Source organism: Capsella rubella, unplaced genomic scaffold (assembly GCF_000375325.1).
Source record: "Capsella rubella cultivar Monte Gargano unplaced genomic scaffold, Caprub1_0 scaffold_3, whole genome shotgun sequence".
Classification (NCBI taxonomy): Eukaryota; Viridiplantae; Streptophyta; class Magnoliopsida; order Brassicales; family Brassicaceae; genus Capsella; species Capsella rubella.
The window spans coordinates 1,184,207-1,202,758 of record NW_006238921.1 but is presented as its reverse complement, the minus strand read 5'-3'; the positions used below and the strand labels follow the sequence as shown (position 1 = coordinate 1,202,758).

The following is an 18,552-nucleotide window of genomic DNA, read 5'->3' as shown; positions in this document are numbered from 1 at the left end:
CAAATTTATCCGGTTGAACATTAAGTTTTTTTATTACATTACCAAAACTGAACCGAAAAAAATATATTTAAAACTGGATTAGATTTTTTTTGGTGATCGACAAGGAAACAAAAAGTTATGGAAACGAAGTTCTCCGAACATCGTCTCGTTGTTGAACTCATATGATTTGATTAAAACGGCTTTGTCTTAAGTATTTAACCTAAATTTTAAAAATTGAGAGAAAACTTATTTAACCTAAGAATAAAAATAATTTAAATTCAGAAATGAAACAAAATTAAAGGTGTCACATTCATATCAGTCCATATTAATATATTATATCTGACTTTGTGGTAGTTAATTATAAGACAGTCGGAAGAAACATCAAGGTTGTTAGGTTGATGAGAAATGCAAGTCCAAGCAACTATATATGTACATACTTGTTGCGCTTTTGAAAGGCTTTAAGAAAATTTATATGGCATGCATCGAGTTTTCTTTTAACGGAACCGAATCATGTTGGCTGTTGCCTTGGTTATAGAACGGCCATGCAAGTTGTTTATACAACGTAACTTACATGAGATCGGTAATGTAGTAACGTTGAATTCATCTTTCTGTTCTTTTAGCGATCTTGAAATTATGAGAAAGCTTCTTGATGGCGCCATCAACACGGAGAATTTGTAACCATATGGTTGATCTTTCAGTGCCTGTATTCAAAATTTGGTCACAGTGTAGATCGTTCTTTCACTGTCTGATAATATATAAAATGATCACAGTGTAGATCGTTCTTTCACTGTCTACGCAGAGGTTCACATATCTTAAGTTAACAATACATTAAAGGTAAGGTAACTATCATTAAAAAAGACAATATCTTTTTAAAAGGTTATATATCCTTTGCATATATTCGATCCTTGATACTAATATACGTGAATTAACATATATAGAACATGGGAGGATGGACTAACATGTGGAAAACATGCAGGTAGAACATACTCTTTTTTGTTTAATTACGAGTTCACTTATTCCGATTTGTTAAATTGAGAAGATTGATTATATAGTTAGGAATATTTAAAGGTAGGCAATAAAAAGTATATTAATATCTATAGTTTTCGGAACTTAATTCTTTTTTACATCAGTGGAACTTGGAACCATCGTTGTTGTAGGATTGATAAAAAAAATTCCTGATTAAGTATGATCCATTTGATATTTCTTAATCAAATATCTTAATTATAGAGTATCAATTCAAAATGTGCTAGTAGGTGAATGTGCTTTCACATAAAACGTAATCACTTATTTCCAAATTACAGTTTTGTTTATGAATGGCGAAATGCTCTACAAGCATATGCACGCTCTTAACTATGATCACTCGACTAATATAAAAAAAGTAGAGGGTAAGAAATAGGTTGAGATACAGTTTGAGTCAACTATCTTTAGACAGTACGTAGATATAACTTGTATATTTGTATAGGATAAAACATGGCGCTTGGCTTAAGCTAGTAACAAAGTTCTTGACCAACCCAAAATCTCAAAACGTACAAAAGGGTCACACACACTCACTCATACGTGTTTGAGAAGTACATGTCTAAAAGTCTTCCAACATATTTGATTGAACATCTCTAATTCGCTGACCGCAAAGTGCTTCGGACGGTCGCTGGAGTATTTATATACAATTTTTTTTTATATAGTTGATATACACATATAACTATCGTCGTGTCGTATCGTATCATATCATATGGATTAAGACATAAAGCAACAGGAAAAAAGATTCCAAAACTCTAATAAATAGAATTTAGAAAGAATTTGACAAATTAAAAAATGAAGGGGCCAATCGAATAACAAGTGGAAAAGTCATGCCAGATTCCTAAATTTTTATAAAATTCAATTATTATTTGTTTAAAGTCGCCCCCTCAAAACTCTCTATTGACTAAAAAGAGTTTCTTCGACGACATAAGAAGAACCTCACTGCAACTAAAGAGAGAAAGAAGCAAGCGTGAGAAGGAGATATAGAGATGAAGGTCGTGGCTTTAGTAAGTGGCGGCAAAGATAGCTGTTATGCTATGATGAAGTGTATTCAGTACGGTCACGAGGTTCGTATTCTTCTCTTACCTGAGAGGAGATTTTGTCTAGTTTCAAAGTTTTGTTACTTGTTAAGAGTTTCCCTGAAATTGCCTCTTAAAAGTTCGATTTTTGTAAGCTATACGAACTTAAATCTCACTTGGGATTTGCCGATTTCTGTTTTTACAGATCGTGGCATTGGCTAATTTGTTGCCGGTTGATGATTCGGTCGATGAATTGGACAGCTATATGTATCAAACTGTAAGATTCTGTTTATGTGTTGTCTCTTTTGGTTCTATGTATGTTCTCGAGTGTAAGATTCAACTGGATTTTGAATATGAGATAGAATGAACCTTTTCTATCTCATTGGTGTTTTTGTGAATCTGGTCAATGTTTTCATGACTTGTAAATATGGGTTGTTGTTATTTTTAATAGAAGATTAAGATTAGATATTTTCGATAGTGGATATTTGGGAGTAAGAATGATTTATAGGATTGGTGATTTTGGAACCCGAAGTTCTGTTTTTTTTTTTGTTTCATCGTATCTAATTTCTTTGATTGGATGCACCTTCTTCAGGTAGGCCACCAGATTATAGTGGGCTATGCAGAATGTATGAATCTGCCATTGTTCAGAAGAAGAATCCGAGGGTCTTCGAGGTGAGAACCGTCAGGCTTTCTGCTTGAGTTTCTAAGGCTTGATTTATTGAATAATTTAGTGGAGTTTTATTTGCAGGCATCAGAAACTTAGCTACCAAATGACTCTAGATGATGAAGTGGAAGATATGTTTGTGTTGTTAAGTGAAGTGAAGAGACAGATACCTTCCATCTCTGCAGTAACGTCTGGTGCGATTGCATCAGACTACCAACGACTGCGGGTGGAGAGTATTTGTTCAAGGTTAGGCCTTGTTTCTTTGGCATTTTTGTGGAAACAAGATCAGACATTGCTTCTTCAGGAAATGGTAAACTGTTTCACGAAAAGAGAAACTGAAGATTCAAGCCTCTTTCAATCTTCTTCTTTTTTTGTTTCTTTCAAATTTCTTTTTTTAACTTGTTTCTTGTTTACTTGCAGATAGCAAATGGGATAAAAGCTATTTTAGTCAAGGTAATAAGGATTGTAGTTATATTTTCGCGCTTCTATTAACATCAACATTTTATAATTATGGTTTGTTTCACGTTAACAGGTTGCGGCAATAGGCTTAGATCCCGCAAAGCATCTAGGGAAAGACTTAGCCTTCATGGAACCATATCTTTTGAAGTTAAAAGAGTATGCCACAGTTCTCTTTTATGGCGTCATTTAGGTATTATCTAGTTGACTATTTGTGTTACATCATCGGTTCTAAAGCTTCTGGATTCATCTCTACTTAGGAAATATGGAAGTAATGTTTGCGGTGAAGGAGGAGAATATGAAACTCTGACTCTAGATTGCCCGCTTTTCACTGTATGTCCTTTTAAAAATCATAGCAACAGTTTTTGTTCATTGATTCCTCACATTTATATGTAGTTTGACAATTTGCATTTTCGTAGAATGCGAGTATCGTGCTCGATGAATTTCAAGTTGTGCTACACTCTCCAGATTCCATTGCACCTGTTGGTGTTCTTCATCCTTCTACATTCCATCTTGAAAAGAAAGGGAATCCACACTCCAATTTTCTTGAAGAGGAATCGAGTTTAGTGGCTGAGGTACTAGGAGATGGTCCTAACACATCAAATTCTACTTGCCAACGAGATAATGGAATTGTTGATCTGGTTGAACATACAAGTAACAGAGTTCACATATCGAGGACTGAGAAAAAAAACACATTCTCCTTCTGCTGCTGGTTGGAAGATTCTCTTGAATCTTCAACAGGTAACTAAAAAAAGCAGACCAAATCCTTCAAGATTTTTTCGCATATGTACTTGATATTTGTGTTATCCTCTTTAAACAGGTCTGAAAGAAGATCTCGAGACTGTTCTTACAGAACTTGAATCCCAGCTTTTAAAACATGGGTTTAACTGGCAGAATGTATTGTACATTCATCTTTATATATCTGACATGAGTGAATTTGCTGTGGCGAATGAGACATATGTGAAATTTATCACCCAAGAAAAGTGCCCTTTCGGTGTTCCTTCACGTAGTACAATAGAACTTCCTTTGATAAAAGCGGGTCTTGGAAAAGCTTATGTTGAGATTTTAGTTGCGAATGACGAAAGCAAAAGAGTTCTCCATGTCCAGAGTATATCTTGCTGGGCACCTAGCTGCATTGGACCTTACAGTCAGGTGAATAAATTCTCCTCTTTGGATTCTAAATAAGCTTCAAACTGATTAGCAAACTCAGTTACTTCAATATCATCTACTTCAGGCCACTTTGCACAAAAGTGTTCTTCACATGGCTGGACAATTAGGACTTGACCCTCCCACGATGAATCTTCGAAACGAAGGCGCAATTGCTGAGCTAAATCAAGCGTTGACGAACAGCGAGGCAATAGCAGAGTCTTATAACCGCTCACTCTCTTCATCAGCTATACTCTTTGTGGTTTTCTGTTCAGCACGCACAAAACAATCAGAGAGGAGCCAACTTCACGAAAAGTTTGTTACTTTCTTGGATTTGGCAAAGTCTTCTCGGAGGGTGCTAAATGTCATGGATCCCATGTTCCTTTACATCCTTGTCCCCGATCTTCCGAAAAGGTAAAATTACTGCATATAATCTACCTTTACATCCTTGTCTCCGATCTTCCCAACGGTTTTGGGTTTTTAACACACTAAGTGTTGTTCTCCAGGGCTCTTGTTGAAGTGAAACCTGTTTTGTACGTGGAAGAAGAGACAGAAACCGAAGATGAAACCAGGCAAGATCAATCCGGTGAAGAAGATTACAGTTTTTGGGGATATAAGCCAGAGAAGTGGCACCAAGATTGTTTGCAGAAACGAGTCGTTGATGGGAAAATGTGTGTGGCCGTTCTCTCTATATCAGCCGAACTAATGAGGAAACTTCAGGAAACTTCCGGAGAAGAAGAGCAGCTGGAGAGAGTACCAAAATTCTGTGTATATCTTCTCAACAAAACCTTGTCTGAAAATTCATTTTCTTGGCAAGACATGACGGTGAGAATGAGATTCTTTAACACAATGTTGTTAGCCTCTCATCAAAAGCTTTGTTTATATCTTGTTGTTGGTTGATGCAGAGCCTAAGAATACACTTCTCTACAAGTCTTGGTGTGTCCGTAGAGAAATTATCGGACATTTTTGCATCTGCATTCAGAGAGCTTAACGAGATGAGTGATGGAGTTAAAGTCGGTAGCTCGAAAGAACCTATCTTCAATCTCGTCCCTGTCCTTGCTGCTGGAAACTCATCTGCTTCGCTCGACAGCATAATCACCTGTGAAATGTTTGCCCTAAGGTCGTAGGTTTCCTCCTGTTTGACAAGGAACACAAAGGTTTTTGCTTTCTTGATCTTGGAGCTCTGTTCTGTTCAATGGATTATATAATCTTCCGCTCATCAACTTCCCTCCTTACCCGCTGTTTATTTGCAATGGGTAGCCAATTGAACGGCACGATGTTTTAGGCGGACAATTCCTTGCAGTTTTTGTTAGAATACCTATTCCATTGATGAAAAACAACATGTAGTTGTTTTGTCGCAAATGGAAACGGCACGATGTTTGTTTTTTTTTCTTCTTCTGCAATTGGAAGTGCTTAGACTGTTTTACTGTGCCAAACCAAGTCCAAAAGAAAACTCAATTATTTCACCTTATGGTATGATATTATTGATCTGATATATTGTAACCTTATAAATGAAATATTACTTAGCAGAAAGATTTAACTTGGATACTAATCATGTAACTTTCCAATATATATCACACGGGTCAGTAAACGTCGTTATATGATCTAATGCAAAGAATGTGACATGTTACACGACAACATAGATCTCAGAAAGATCTTTTCTTTTTATTTGATTAAAGGGGTTATCAGACAAATTAGTCTTATTCACGAGGATATATAAGAGATCCCAAATGTCAATACGTATTCAAGATCTTCTTTGGCATGAAAATTTTAGCTATGAATGGTCTATTCACAACCAAAAATCGTACGTATTACACAAAATACGACGTCTTTCCAAACCAGAACACATTTGCATTGTATCATCTCATTTGATAAACGGATGTGCTTGAGAAGAAACTTTGTGGCTGTGATGTTTTATGCTTTTGTTGTCACACACACACTTACACTTTTGGATCTTGTTTATTTTCTATGACAAAAATTTGAGAGTAAAAGAGGAGAGAACAAAACAAAGTATTAAAAATATCCAACAAGATGCCTTTGGGGGAAACATTGCATTGTGGTCTGTGGGGACAAATTTGCTGGCACACAAATTCTGCAGAAGAAATATGGAAAATAAAATAAGTTTGATTCACTAGTAAATAGAAATTACAGGAATAGGATGGTCCAAAAAAGTACTAACAAGTTTTTAAATAAAAATACTAATTAGTAAAAAATATTTTGATCCACAAACATCCTTTTTACACTCCTATGCAATAGTAACCAACCAAAAAAAAAAAAGCATCCTATGGTCGATTAGGTTTATATTATATGAATCTTTTATGTCACACACTCACACAAAACACTACTCTAAAGTTGTGTATTTTCGACAGGTTTAATGTCTACTCACACGTGTATAAGTTAAATGCAATGATAACATCCTTTAATGAATGCAGATTTAAATATGGCTTTATTGTTTTGTAAATGCAAATCTTTGGTTCAATAATGAAAAACAAATTGGGATTATTCATCTGAAAAAACTGTGTCGTTTTGGGTGAAACTTGAAAGAAAGGGGCCTTTAACGTCATTAAAAAGAATCCAAAGTGGGAAAATCCAACCTGGAAAAATTCAGACGTAAAGCGAACCCAAACGAAATGAAAAGAGAAAATTAGACAATGGTAAAGTTGTAATTAAATGTAAAGTAGAGGTTAATTCCTTATTTCTCCTTTGCAGTACCAAATTGGTCGAGCGAGACCAGAAAATTCGCAGAGAGAGAGAGAGATAGATCTGAGTAGTAGTGGTGGTGGCATTAATAATGGCGTAAGTAGGAAGAAGGAACCTAGCCGTTAGATCTTCTCAATCGCCTGAAATTTCCTTCGCTCTCTGTCTCTCTCCGTCCCATTGCTCCCTTCGTTCCCCTCTCTGTCTCTCTCTCCCTCTATCTGTCTTTTCAGGGTCGGGTTGGTGAGAAAAATCCAGCGGCTTACCGGATCTTTCTACTGGTATTTTTTGTGTTCTTCACGAGGGTTATCGAACAATTGATAGAGAATTTAAAGAGGGAAAAGGTGAAAAAGGCGTGTGTTTTATTTCGTAAAGGCTCCAGCTTTTTTTGTTGAACAGCTTGTGAAGGCTGTTGCTTTTTTGTTTTATTGGAATTTGGGTTTTCTCTTTTATCTTCTGAGGAGGAAAAAGGAAGGAAAATTTCTTGAATTTGATTCAAATTTGAGCTCATATGGTGAGTTTTTAGGGTTTTGTTTGGTGATTCTTGGAAGAATCTGATTCCTTTTCTCTATTAGGGTTCGACTAGTAAAGTAGAAAGGTCTTTGTTTTGGGAGCTTAGTGAGTTTTGGGAAATAATGGAAGACTACTCCAAGTATACTCATAGTCCTGCTCATTTGGCGGTTGTGCTTCGTGATCATGCGGCTCTTAGGCGAATTGTATCCGATCTTCCTCGGTTAGCTAAGGCTGGTGAAGTTTCTACAGAGGCTGAGTCGATGGAGTCTGAGTCTCGTGCTGATTCTGTTTCAGCTGTTATTGATCGGCGTGATGTTCCTGGTCGTGAAACTCCACTGCATCTCGCTGTTCGTCTTAGAGATCCAGTCTCTGCTGAGATTTTGATGTCTGCTGGTGCCGATTGGAGTCTACAGAACGAGAATGGTTGGAGTGCGTTACAAGAAGCCGTTTGTACTAGAGAAGAAGCAATCGCCATGATCATTGCTCGGCATTACCAGCCTCTTGCTTGGGCTAAATGGTGTAGGAGACTTCCTCGGATCATTGCATCGGCATCCCGAATCCGTGATTTTTACATGGAGATCACGTTTCATTTTGAGAGCTCAGTGATTCCGTTTATTGGCCGCATTGCTCCTTCAGATACTTACAGGATATGGAAACGTGGTTCGAATCTCCGTGCTGATATGACCCTTGCCGGTTTTGATGGATTTAAAATCCAGCGGTCAGATCAAACATTTCTCTTTCTAGGGGATGGTTATTCGTCTGAAGACGGTAAAATGTCCCTTTCTCCGGGCTCGTTGATTGTTCTTTCACATAAGGAAAAAGAAATGACAAATGCTTTGGAAGGAGCTGGTGCCCAACCGACAGATGCTGAGGTTGCTCATGAAGTGGCTTTGATGTCTCAGACTAATATGTATAGACCTGGAATCGATGTAACTCAAGCTGAGCTAGTTTCTCATTTGAATTGGAGACGGCAAGAGAGAACCGAGATGGTTGGGAATTGGAAAGCTAAAGTTTATGATATGCTACATGTGATGGTGAGTGTGAAATCAAGACGGGTTCCTGGTGCAATGACTGATGAGGAGCTCTTTGCAGTTGATGAAGAGCGAACTGCTGCAACAAACGGTGCAGAAACTGATGGCTTCGATGACGTATTAACGCCTGAGGAAAGACTCCAACTGAATTCTGCGCTTCGGACTGGAAATTCTGATGCCATTGAAGATGAAGAGTGTGAAGTTACTGATCACCAGGAAAACGGAGCTCCCAAGGATAAGAAGGGCTGGTTTGGTTGGAATAAGAAAGGCTTAAACGCTGAAGATACTAAGCTCAAGAAAGGCTCAAAGTCTGCGCCAGAAGACGGGAATCAAAAAGGGAAAAGCCAGAGATCTTCAATGGTATCTGATCATACAAATGAGGATCTTGGAGACACGAAGAAAGGAAAGGATAAGAAGAAGAAGAAGAAAGGTGTTGCCGGAGATGAGGTTAAGCGTGAGAGTGAATACAAGAAAGGACTAAGACCGGTCTTGTGGTTAACACCGGATTTTCCTCTTACGACAGACGAGCTTTTACCACTCCTTGACATATTAGCTAACAAAGTTAAAGCCGTTAGGAGACTCAGAGAGCTTCTCACAACTAAACTTCCACTAGGCACATTCCCTGTAAAGGTAAAATCTTTTTTCAACTCATAAATTGTGTGTCACTGATATGAATAATTCACTCTCTGGGGGTTTATGCTTATTGATAATTGATCTGCAGCTCGCCATTCCCATTATTCCGACCGTCCGAGTTGTTGTTACTTTCACAAAATTTGAAGAGCTTCAGGCGGCTGAGGAGGAGTTCTCAACACCTCCTTCTAGTCCGGTATTCCATGATGCAAAGTCTTCTTCTTCAGAGAACTCATCACCATCATGGATCTCATGGATGAGAAGTGGCAAATCAAGCGACAATGATAGTAACCGTTACAAAGACGAGGTTGACCCGTTCTTGATACCTTCAGATTACACATGGGTCGATTCGGCTGAGAAGAAACGTCGAATGAAAGCAAAGAAAGCTAAGAGCAAGAGAAAGAAACAGGCGGCTACAAAAGCCGCTGCTGCTAGTGACTCAAGTACCCGTTCAAATCAAGTAGCCGAAGAATGATGAGTCCCAAGTAACAGAATCATTGCATTCTTCAGGTTTTTCTTTGGCTGGACTCAGCCATCATTTTGGCCTTGAGAAAAGGCTTTTGGTAGTGTTGTTTATTGCTCTTGTAATGTCATGTTATTTCTGAAATTCCCTTAACAAAACATCTTTGTTCTCTCTTAATGATTAATCCTCCTTTTCTTTTTCGGTTCGATGTTGGCTCTTCTTACTCTCCCTGCATTCCTAATCCAGGCATAGTTCTGAATCGAATTTTGAAGCTTTGATATTATTATAATTTTTTCAGTTCATGAGCAAAAGTGCAAAACGATTTCAATAATAAGCCATGAAAGTTTGAACTTCAATGATCTCCTCAATCCTATCCTTTGTAAATGATCAGTATAAATTTTATTTTTTTTATCCGGAAAATTAAATATCATCCCCCATTGTACAATATACAACAATTTCGAAGCTGAAACTACAAAAGAAAAAACAACTATTTGTCTGCCTTCTTCATTTTCACCAAATTCAGCTTTGATTAGGATTAACATAGCTTTCTTTCAATCCAAGAAGCACTTGATCCCAGACGATGATCTCTAAATGAAAGCTTATCCATTTGCTCTCACGATTTGGCTTAAAACCATTAAATAGATCGGTCTTAAGTGTCATGAAACAGCCTCCTAATCTGATCCACGCTGGCCGGAATCAATGTCACGGGACATCGCTTGTACTGTATGATTACCACAGAAGATGGATATAAGCTTATATCGAGGTTGGGTTATGGGAATAGAGCGAAATGTTTGGAAAACTAACCTTTGAAACATACTTAAAAACGCATGAGTAGCAGAAAACAAATCCAGAGACTGTGACAACTGATGGGTTTGCACGTTTTTGCAGGCATAACGCGCAGAGGGATCTGTTGGGAGGCAGAGGGATTCCTTCTTTGGCCATCTGTTAGAAAAATAACTACAAATCATTTAGTAGACTCAAAGAAGTCTACATTAGTTTCAGATAATGCCTACCAATTGACTGATTTACCTTTGGGGCTGGAGGAGGCGGAGGTGGAGGGTACACTGTTGGAGCTGATAATCTCTCTTCAGCTGATTGATACCACCATTCCATCATCTAAAAAACCAAAACACACGAAAATGAACGAGAGGTTTAGGTCCAACTAAATAATGTATGCGATGGAAAAATATACAGACAAAGACACCAAAAGCATAGCAATTAGCTTCATGGCTTAAACTGCGGCTGAAGCATATAAAATCCTATCTATGTAATCTAAGATTAGGAAAATTTCCCAAAAATAATCTCCTTCAGAATGTGCTGCAAGCTTTCAAGACAGTATAATAAGAGAAGAACCATCAACTGGAAAAAATGGTGGATACCTACTTTAAAGATAAAGACTGCTGCAATCAGACCGGTTTGAGCGTAGTCAAGCACCGCATAAGAGCAGCTAAGAAGTGCCCCTTGCACTGTCTAATTCAATATTCAAAATAATACCATCAGACCTCGGCTCATTAAAGTGTGAGTAGTAGTAAGAATTAGCCTCAGGAAGTTTAAGAAAACAGAAACCATACTTTTAACCATGGAGGACCACGAAGCCTCTCACGCTCATGATTCCGTATCTTTGAAATTCTCGAGGATGTATCCATCTATCTTGGCATAAACAAAGAAAAGAGCAACACAAAAAGTGGGTTAAGACATAACACACGTAAATTTACCACTTTGAAGGTATTCTATAAGTCCGTCAATGATGGTATAACTTCCTGCAACAAGATATATAGAGAAAACCAAAAGGTGGAGTTTCAAGTCTATCGTCCAACTAAAGCTAAAAGCAATAATTTCAAGGGGAGCATAATAAGATAATGGTGACACGAACATTTCAACCAGAAAGGAGAAAGTTAATACCAATTCTTGCCCTGTAGCTCGACAGACTTGAATCCCAAGAGATTGTAGCCCAAGGGAATAAAATCCAGTAGCATCCAGCAGATATAAGAGCTGGTAAGTGAACGATAATCCTGCACAGTTAAGCTAACTACATATAAATCCTAGAGAGCAAATAAGAATCCATTTGTGAATAAATCGCAGTGGTAACGCCATATAGCCTGGATTCAATTCATACTAGGAAACCAAAATTTCATTCCTGTTCAACGCACTAACCACAACAAAATGCAACACTAGGCATGAAGCTAAACAGGGTAAACTAAAAAGTGCTTCTAATTATGTAAAAGAATCATCAGCTACTAGGCAGCCAGAAAAGCCCATGCTCTACAGAAATCCACAATTACCTTCACTAGAGGCATGTATCCAAGGATAACAGACAGCTATAAACTTTTTTATTTTCGTAGCTAATTGTACTCGAACAGAAAGCTCTTCATTCCCACTAGACTCTCTTGAAACAATTGATTCTTCCCCTGTGAAGAAGTCAGTTTCATCAAATCCTTGATCCTCTGTTCCCCATAAACTTTCCCGGAGCCTTGCTTCCCTTTCTTTGTTATAGATTGCATGCAACTTAGACTTGAAGTACGGTAACACAACCTACAAAAGACACTTGTTAGAAGGAAGTTCTAAGCTTAAAGACAAAAGCTTTATACCTTCAACAGATACCCATTTACAAAGTTTTGGATTTAGGATAGAGTCAGTACCAGAAACACAACAGAAAGGATTCTTTGACGTTTCTCTAAACCGGAATGTTGAACTTCTTCGTTAGATTCCTTCTTGGCACTGTCTTTCCTCAATCTCAATCTCACTGATTTCCTCCTCAAACCATACAATGATTCAGCAAACGAAGCATCTGCAACAACTCACCAAAAGTAATCTTTACAAGCAGAAATTCAATTCACACACACACCTTCCCAAATCCAAAAGAACAAAACCACAAAAACAGTTTCCAGAAGCTTACCAGTGGTTCGTAAGCTGTGTCCTTCAAGAATAAGCATCAGTGCAGCAAAGAATTCATCCTCGTAGTCTAAAATCTTATGGAGGAACGATCGTCTTAAAGCAAAAACCTAAAAATCACACAAACCAGCCAAAAACTCTAAGAATCACAGCGATAAGCACCAAATTACAACCCTGAAAAGACGTAGAGAAAGGCATTTTACGCCGAGGGAATAAGTGAGAGCGGCGCGAAGGCTAGCCGGGAGTTGCTGAGCTGCAGCCATCTCAAAGAAGGTGGGGCGGGTGCCTTCACCTCCCACCTGAAACAACATCTTCTTCCTCCAATCCTTATCCCTCTCTTCTTCTTCTTCTTCTTCTTCTTCTTCCTCCTCTAGTCAGTGATAGTTCAATCAAGCCCAAACCTTTGTTTTTGACTGAGATTGAGACCTTTAGCTTCTCCAGAATTGCAGAAATTGGGGAAGAAGATAGAGGACCATGAGAAGACGCATTTCGATGGACGCGTATTAATTACGTCATAAATAACTATGTCTTTTGCCACGTCATCTAGCTGATTCATCAGCCGACAACAGTCCAACTGGACAGCGATTTGTCCACGTCATCTCTATTAAATCTGTTGTTATTGTTTTGTGTGTTGAGTTTCTCAATTACATGTGACCCAAAACAAATTCACATTTAAATTTTGACAAATTGGGAGAAGCAAAATCACCACTTTTCATTTTATTGCTGCTGTGAATTCCACATAAAGCATGAACTAAAGAACACAATTACATCTGTTGCAACATCTTTGGGTCAGTATCATATATAACTTCCAACTTCTTCAGTCATCAGGTGTCTAATCTTCTCTAACCCGTTTCCTATTACTCCCAGAAGCAGATTCACTTTGACCCATTGTGTTAAAACCACTCTGCAGTTTCTGAGTTATTGATGGATCTGAATTGGTTGCTTTAGGGAGGAAAACTTGTGAAAGGTTTTGTGATGGAGCTGAGGGGTCTGCTTCTGGCATTGATGATGAGAAAGAAGATTCTTTTTTATCCTCTTGCATCTTCTGTTGTTTCTCAATCATCATCTGAAGATAACGACCTTGTTCTTCGATTTGTAACTGCAGTGATCTTTGGATCTGCATTGTATCAAGACCAAGATCAGATCAACATCACCATATAAAACCAAAAACTAAGGAATCAGATAGATGAAGAGGAAAGGACAATGTTTTGTTCCATAAGCTTCTCTTTGACAGTTGTAACCATACCTCAAGTTGCTCGTGGAGTTGTTTTTGAACTTTCATCTGCAACCGTAGAGCTTCAGTGATTTCAATGCTCCTGAAGAAAGAAGAAGAAAAAAAGTATGTGAAATAATAGATTCCCTCGGTGTTACATAATAATTCTGACAGAAGAACTAAATTTTTCCTTACGTCTTCAAGTCAAGAGATTTGATATCTTCAATGGTTTTCAAATTCTTCACTGGAGGTTCCTCTGTTCATTAAGAAAAACAAATTTAGTGTAAAGAGGTGTTGCTTCACACAAAGTCTTTTAGATGCCAAAGGCTTTCGTGAAAAATTGAGAAGAGAGTTTGATCCTTAGATGGAAACAGTTATATGCGCACCTTTATTTTCTGAAAGATCCGGTTTATACCTTGCAGTTCTGTATTTCTGGAGAATTCAACAATATAAAGATGGTTAAAATGAGAAATAAAATGAGCTTAAGCATACAAACTGGAGAAAGATGGACAACAATAACCTGTAAATGGCTTTTGACATGATAAATGGTCAACCCGGGGCTATTGATAAGCATTAAAACAGCCTTAGGGGTGGCTCCTGTAGTTTGCAGGTACAAGGCAAGAGAATTATAAGTTATTGAGCTTAACTTTGGAGATATAGAAAGTGAGAAAAAGGGCTTACGCACGTTCACTACCACCGAGCTGATTGATAGCTTCGACAAATGCTTCATGAAGCTCTGGTGTCCAACGCATTCGCTGCTTAGATGTCATCGAACTAGCTGGTGAGTTTTTGGTGTTAAGATCCATTGATGGATCCACATGACGCTGATCATTAAACACTATCTCTCGCCTTGCTATATCAGGAGACGGTGTTGTTATCTGTACGAGATCATATGAGCCAGTCTTAATAGCAGAATCATGAAGACATTATATTAATGACAGAGGACCCTTAATGAATGATTGGACAAAGGAATAAGCTTAGAGATTCATATATAGTTGAGAAATCAAACCTTTGAATCTAGATTGAGGACATTAGGATCGCCTAGAAGCTCTGGCCAATTTGGTATAAGAACATCATCAGACATCAACTGATCCGCCCATTCTGGCCATTCATTTTTTGAATGGACTTCCTTGGACGAGACAATAGTCCTACTGCTCTCTGCTTGTGGATCCGGAACAGGAAAATCAAAGAAGCCCTGAAGCTGATCTGAAGACCAGGTCATATTTTTCTGCTGTTGAGGTTGATTGATCACTTGCAAGGATTGTGTATCAATAGAACATTCCTGCCTCTGCCCTTCTATAGAGGATTGAGGAACAGTCATACTGCCTCTTGGCACTGTAGAAACGGGCGGCCGTGCCTGGGAGGAAGATGAAACATAGACACCATTGCAGAATCCGGGAGAAGATGAAAACAAATTCCCACCAGAAGAACTACCACCAGAGACCAGAGGAAACGCCTGACAGGGGACGGGGTTGTTATTCATCAATTCCTGTCCTGATGAAACCCACGAAATGTTAGGAACGTTATGGTGGTATCTCTTTTCTAGAGTTGTATAAGATGAAGACATTGCGGTCGGAAAACCAAAATCGCTAGCAAGTGTCATTGAATAAGTGCAGTATTGAGAAGATAACTACAGATATCAGAATCCTAGCACAAAAGGGATATTTAGCTTAACAAGAAGCTTTACACAGAAGCAAATATGAGACTCGCTATCACTAAGTTATTATATACACAGGAAATGACTCTGTAGGAATGAAAAAATTCCATTCGCCTAGTTAATATCCTGTTTATATTTCCCTTTCAAAACACTACAAGGGAATATTCTTCACTTTTTGTTTTGCTTTGGATCATAAAAACTCTAAGCTTTCATTCACTTTTTTCCCCTAAACTTCAGCAAATACCGCAAAAGGAAAGATAGACAAGAAGAAATTCTTTGATTCTGTCTATCCAAAACTAAACTTGTTAAAGCTATGAACCAAGAGAAGCTATCATGGAGATGACAGATGCATCAAAATCAAACAGAAATAAGATATGGAATCCAATGCAATAAAGATTGAAATTAACGAGCAATTTGGCCAAAACAAAAAAAAACAAAACAAAAACAATTTGGCTTTTCATAAACCACAGAGGCGTGCAAAGAAGAGAGCCATCATGATGACATTATTATCATACCCTTCTAATAAAAATCGAAACCTCAACAGTGCAAGGAACGAGAATCTTAGAGAGAACCAAATCGAAAAGACAGACAAATTTGGTTCACAAAATGACCTTGACCATAGAAATAAGAACGATTCTTAGATCATAACATGTCAACATCTCATGATTGAACTTTATATAACCCCTCCATGGAAAAGAAAAAACAAACCTTTATCTTAATCAAAAACAGAACATAATCTATAGTGAACCAATTCCAAATCAACATGAGACAACAATACAATTGAACAGAATCAGCAAAGTTAATCACTTTCTTTTTGTGAGATTAAGATTCAATAACAGATCGAAGGGACAAAGACAACAACAAAGTAATGAGTGTATTATTAATTCCACAATCACAATAAGAGAAGTCTTCACATAAGTTCACAAATCACTAGACTTGATTATTCCGAAACCTCGTAATTCGTAAAATCAGCTAAGAGGTTACGCCATATACTCACCAAAACTCAACCACGACGAAAAGAGAATGCCGACACAGTGAGTGAAAGGACTATGGAAATCGCCGGCAGAACCAAAAAGAAGAGAAAAAAGATAGAATCTTTAATCGACTCAGCAAACAACAACAGAGAATCCAATACCGAAAGAATTAGACCAAAAGAGCTTTAATTGAATGATTGGAACTTAACGAAAATAAACTTGCCTTTTTTCTTGGTCTTCTCAATTCCTCCAGCAAGAAAAGAAAAAACTCTCTTTTTCTTCACAAAAGCTCTTTATGTTTGTCATTGACCGTTGGATTGAAATAGTCATTGACCGTTGGATTGAAATACAGTTAAGTTACAGAAGGTTTTGTGATAGAAATCAACGAAGGATATTTATGCAGAGCACGGGAATTAAAAGTTCTCTGTGTAGATGATTACGGCGGCTGTATTATAGAATGAAGCTACTGGGGTCAATCTAATGGTTAAACGTATTTTGATTGGTCGATAGGTGCTTACTACGTCAAATTAATCAGACATTTTAAAGTATTTGACCAAAATTTATATTGATTTCAATTTTCCGTTTAAGTTATTTCTCCACAAAGAAGAGATTTAGTTATCTGCTCTAATCATCAGTCCAAACATCTAAACAAGTATGGCTTGAATTTTCCGAGTGTTAACTAAGACATTTCTCAAATACTTCGAGAATAAGAATCCACAAAATAAATCATAAGTAAAACGATAGGTTGAAATGCTAATGTGACAAACTGGCACGAGAAACGAAGTTCTTATAGGAACTAGAATCAAGTTTAGCGCATAAAAGAAGTCTAGGACAAAAACAAAACATCCTCGAAAGAGGTTAGTGCAAAACGTTTAACACAAAATATAGAACTCAAGCTTGCTTAAACGATGGCGTTTGCAGCACTTGCGATTCTTGGCCACAGGTCAGCACACTCCTTTCCGATTGGTCCAGTGATGGCAGATCCTAGAATACACAAGTAACAGAGACCCATCAGCCACAAGTACACATTATGTTACTCAAAGAACATGTATAGATAAACAACCATTCCTCTAGTTACTACCAACTAACTCATCAGGAGATAAACAAGTAGAACCACTGATCAGAAACTATGAATCACAAGGTTAAGAACTATGTACCTTTCATTTCACCCTTGGGATTGACGATGACACCAGCATTATCTGCAAAAACAACAACTATCGATCAGACTCTCATAGCTAAATGGTTAACACTAAACACAAATCCAACCATTTAAAAAACATAGCAGGGGAAAAGAGCAAAGCTTACCCTCGAAATACATGAAGACACCATCCTTTCGGCGCCATGGCTTCCTCTGCCTAACAATGACAGCAGGGAGCACCTTCTTACGGAGATCAGGCTTACCTTTCTTGACAGTAGCCATAACCATGTCACCAACACAAGCTGATGGCAAACGGTTAAGACGACCCTTGATCCCTTTAACAGAAATGATGTAAAGGTTCTTAGCTCCCGTGTTGTCAGCACAGTTGACAGTGGCTGCCACTGGAAGACCCAGTGACATCCTGAACTTGTTACCAGAGGTTCCTCCTCTTCCTATCAAATCAAAACAAATTGAACAGTAAGCATCAATAAAAGTTACAGATCAAATGATTCCTATATTGCTAGATACATGCATCAACAAAAGTAGATCTCTTCTAGTTAAAGCCTAAGACTACGAATCACATTCATGATCCAGGCATAGCTAATAGCAAATTAGGGTACAACCATTTTACTATATCAACTGGATTGAATTCAGGGTGAATAGAAAAGCGTCGACATAGGCTACGTAACAGATTAAGAAGAATATAGATGAAGATGAACGGGATAGAGAAGCGTAATTACCTCGCTTCGACATGGTTGCAGACTTAGCAGCTCTCCTCAGAAGAATTTTAGTGGCAGCGCCGAGAGGGTTTATATATGCTTAAACTAGGGTTTTCTTCTTCATGTGTTGTGAGCTGATCTGGATTTTATTTATATGGGCCGACGAATATTTCTAATAAGCCCAATTATGTTGTCTTTCTTTTTTCTTTTTTCTCTACCATCCTCTTAAAGCCCAATAAGTTCAAAAATTTATAAATATGATTGAAAGATTCAAAAATACTATTAACACTGTATCAGTTAACAAAAACTAACAACTTGTAAATATTTGATACGATGGTTCACTCTTT

General features: G+C 37.7%; 5 protein-coding genes and 1 long non-coding RNA gene across 10 annotated transcripts; 2 read left to right on the top strand and 4 right to left on the bottom strand.

Annotated features, from left to right (window-relative positions):
* Nucleotides 1-1,925: 1,925 nt before the first annotated feature.
* LOC17893221 (diphthine--ammonia ligase) lies at nucleotides 1,926-5,811 on the top strand. Its single transcript, XM_006297008.2, has 12 exons — nucleotides 1,926-2,060; nucleotides 2,218-2,289; nucleotides 2,605-2,684; nucleotides 2,761-2,986; nucleotides 3,097-3,129; nucleotides 3,209-3,291; nucleotides 3,393-3,465; nucleotides 3,552-3,873; nucleotides 3,953-4,284; nucleotides 4,367-4,692; nucleotides 4,785-5,103; nucleotides 5,184-5,811. The coding sequence occupies exons 1-12, from the start codon at nucleotides 1,983-1,985 to the stop codon at nucleotides 5,403-5,405; spliced, it is 2,166 nt and encodes a 721-aa protein (XP_006297070.1). The 5' UTR covers nucleotides 1,926-1,982; the 3' UTR covers nucleotides 5,406-5,811.
* A 206-nt stretch (nucleotides 5,812-6,017) lies between these two features.
* On the bottom strand, nucleotides 6,018-7,076 carry LOC111831742. The gene is made up of 2 exons (XR_002834879.1): nucleotides 6,991-7,076; nucleotides 6,018-6,370 (listed from the first exon to the last, which is right to left on the bottom strand). It is a non-coding gene; the product is annotated as an uncharacterized LOC111831742 (long non-coding RNA).
* LOC17892233 (ankyrin repeat domain-containing protein 13C-B) lies at nucleotides 7,014-9,818 on the top strand. Its single transcript, XM_023787031.1, has 2 exons — nucleotides 7,014-9,149; nucleotides 9,241-9,818. Exons 1-2 carry the CDS (start codon nucleotides 7,611-7,613, stop codon nucleotides 9,622-9,624), a joined length of 1,923 nt encoding a protein of 640 aa, XP_023642799.1. The 5' UTR covers nucleotides 7,014-7,610; the 3' UTR covers nucleotides 9,625-9,818.
* Nucleotides 9,819-9,968: 150 nt separating this feature from the next.
* Nucleotides 9,969-12,979, bottom strand: LOC17893841 (peroxisome biogenesis protein 12). The gene is made up of 10 exons (XM_006297796.2): nucleotides 12,708-12,979; nucleotides 12,509-12,614; nucleotides 12,252-12,400; nucleotides 11,895-12,144; nucleotides 11,515-11,624; nucleotides 11,184-11,258; nucleotides 10,996-11,082; nucleotides 10,642-10,728; nucleotides 10,417-10,554; nucleotides 9,969-10,333 (listed from the first exon to the last, which is right to left on the bottom strand). Exons 1-10 carry the CDS (start codon nucleotides 12,813-12,815, stop codon nucleotides 10,262-10,264), a joined length of 1,182 nt encoding a protein of 393 aa, XP_006297858.1. The 5' UTR covers nucleotides 12,816-12,979; the 3' UTR covers nucleotides 9,969-10,261.
* Nucleotides 12,980-13,196: 217 nt separating this feature from the next.
* Nucleotides 13,197-16,652, bottom strand: LOC17892482 (myb family transcription factor PHL13). Of its 5 annotated transcripts, none has more exons than XM_023786758.1 (8): nucleotides 16,572-16,652; nucleotides 14,727-15,211; nucleotides 14,403-14,595; nucleotides 14,238-14,314; nucleotides 14,104-14,149; nucleotides 13,913-13,973; nucleotides 13,751-13,820; nucleotides 13,197-13,621 (listed from the first exon to the last, which is right to left on the bottom strand). In XM_023786758.1, the coding sequence occupies exons 2-8, from the start codon at nucleotides 15,198-15,200 to the stop codon at nucleotides 13,337-13,339; spliced, it is 1,206 nt and encodes a 401-aa protein (XP_023642526.1). In that variant the 5' UTR covers nucleotides 15,201-15,211; nucleotides 16,572-16,652; the 3' UTR covers nucleotides 13,197-13,336. The 5 variants fall into 5 exon arrangements, with proteins under 5 accessions (XP_023642526.1, XP_006297831.1, XP_023642525.1 ...); XM_006297769.2 differs by having other exon boundaries at nucleotides 14,727-15,206; nucleotides 16,572-16,636; XM_023786757.1 differs by lacking the exon at nucleotides 16,572-16,652 and adding an exon at nucleotides 16,372-16,563 and having other exon boundaries at nucleotides 14,727-15,206.
* Nucleotides 16,653-17,061: 409 nt separating this feature from the next.
* LOC17891451 (60S ribosomal protein L23) lies at nucleotides 17,062-18,331 on the bottom strand. The gene is made up of 4 exons (XM_006298648.2): nucleotides 18,227-18,331; nucleotides 17,654-17,938; nucleotides 17,506-17,547; nucleotides 17,062-17,332 (listed from the first exon to the last, which is right to left on the bottom strand). Exons 1-4 carry the CDS (start codon nucleotides 18,237-18,239, stop codon nucleotides 17,250-17,252), a joined length of 423 nt encoding a protein of 140 aa, XP_006298710.2. The 5' UTR covers nucleotides 18,240-18,331; the 3' UTR covers nucleotides 17,062-17,249.
* Nucleotides 18,332-18,552: the final 221 nt, after the last annotated feature.

Bases quoted from the DNA above. Each gene is read 5' to 3' on its own strand.
- LOC17893221 (XM_006297008.2), top strand. From the start codon at position 1,983: ATGAAGGTCGTGGCTTTAGTAAGTGGCGGCAAAGATAGCTGTTATGCT. The intron at 2,987-3,096 runs GTAAACTGTTTC...GTTTACTTGCAG, and splicing joins CATTGCTTCTTCAGGAAATG to ATAGCAAATGGGATAAAAGC. The intron at 5,104-5,183 runs GTGAGAATGAGA...TGGTTGATGCAG, and splicing joins TTTCTTGGCAAGACATGACG to AGCCTAAGAATACACTTCTC.
- LOC17893841 (XM_006297796.2), bottom strand. From the start codon at position 12,815: ATGTTGTTTCAGGTGGGAGGTGAAGGCACCCGCCCCACCTTCTTTGAG. The intron at 12,145-12,251 runs GTACTGACTCTA...TGTCTTTTGTAG, and splicing joins TCCTTTCTGTTGTGTTTCTG to GTTGTGTTACCGTACTTCAA. The intron at 11,083-11,183 runs GTATGGTTTCTG...ATATTGAATTAG, and splicing joins GTGGTCCTCCATGGTTAAAA to ACAGTGCAAGGGGCACTTCT.
- LOC17891451 (XM_006298648.2), bottom strand. The intron at 17,548-17,653 runs GTAAGCTTTGCT...TTGTTTTTGCAG, and splicing joins TGTCTTCATGTATTTCGAGG to ATAATGCTGGTGTCATCGTC. The intron at 17,333-17,505 runs GTACATAGTTCT...TGTGTATTCTAG, and splicing joins TCCCAAGGGTGAAATGAAAG to GATCTGCCATCACTGGACCA.
- LOC17892482 (XM_023786755.1), bottom strand. From the start codon at position 15,320: ATGACACTTGCTAGCGATTTTGGTTTTCCGACCGCAATGTCTTCATCT. The intron at 14,596-14,726 runs GTTTGATTTCTC...GATCTCGTACAG, and splicing joins TCCTCAATCTAGATTCAAAG to ATAACAACACCGTCTCCTGA. The intron at 14,315-14,402 runs GTGCGTAAGCCC...TGCAAACTACAG, and splicing joins TCAGCTCGGTGGTAGTGAAC to GAGCCACCCCTAAGGCTGTT.
- LOC17892233 (XM_023787031.1), top strand. From the start codon at position 7,611: ATGGAAGACTACTCCAAGTATACTCATAGTCCTGCTCATTTGGCGGTT. The intron at 9,150-9,240 runs GTAAAATCTTTT...ATTGATCTGCAG, and splicing joins TAGGCACATTCCCTGTAAAG to CTCGCCATTCCCATTATTCC.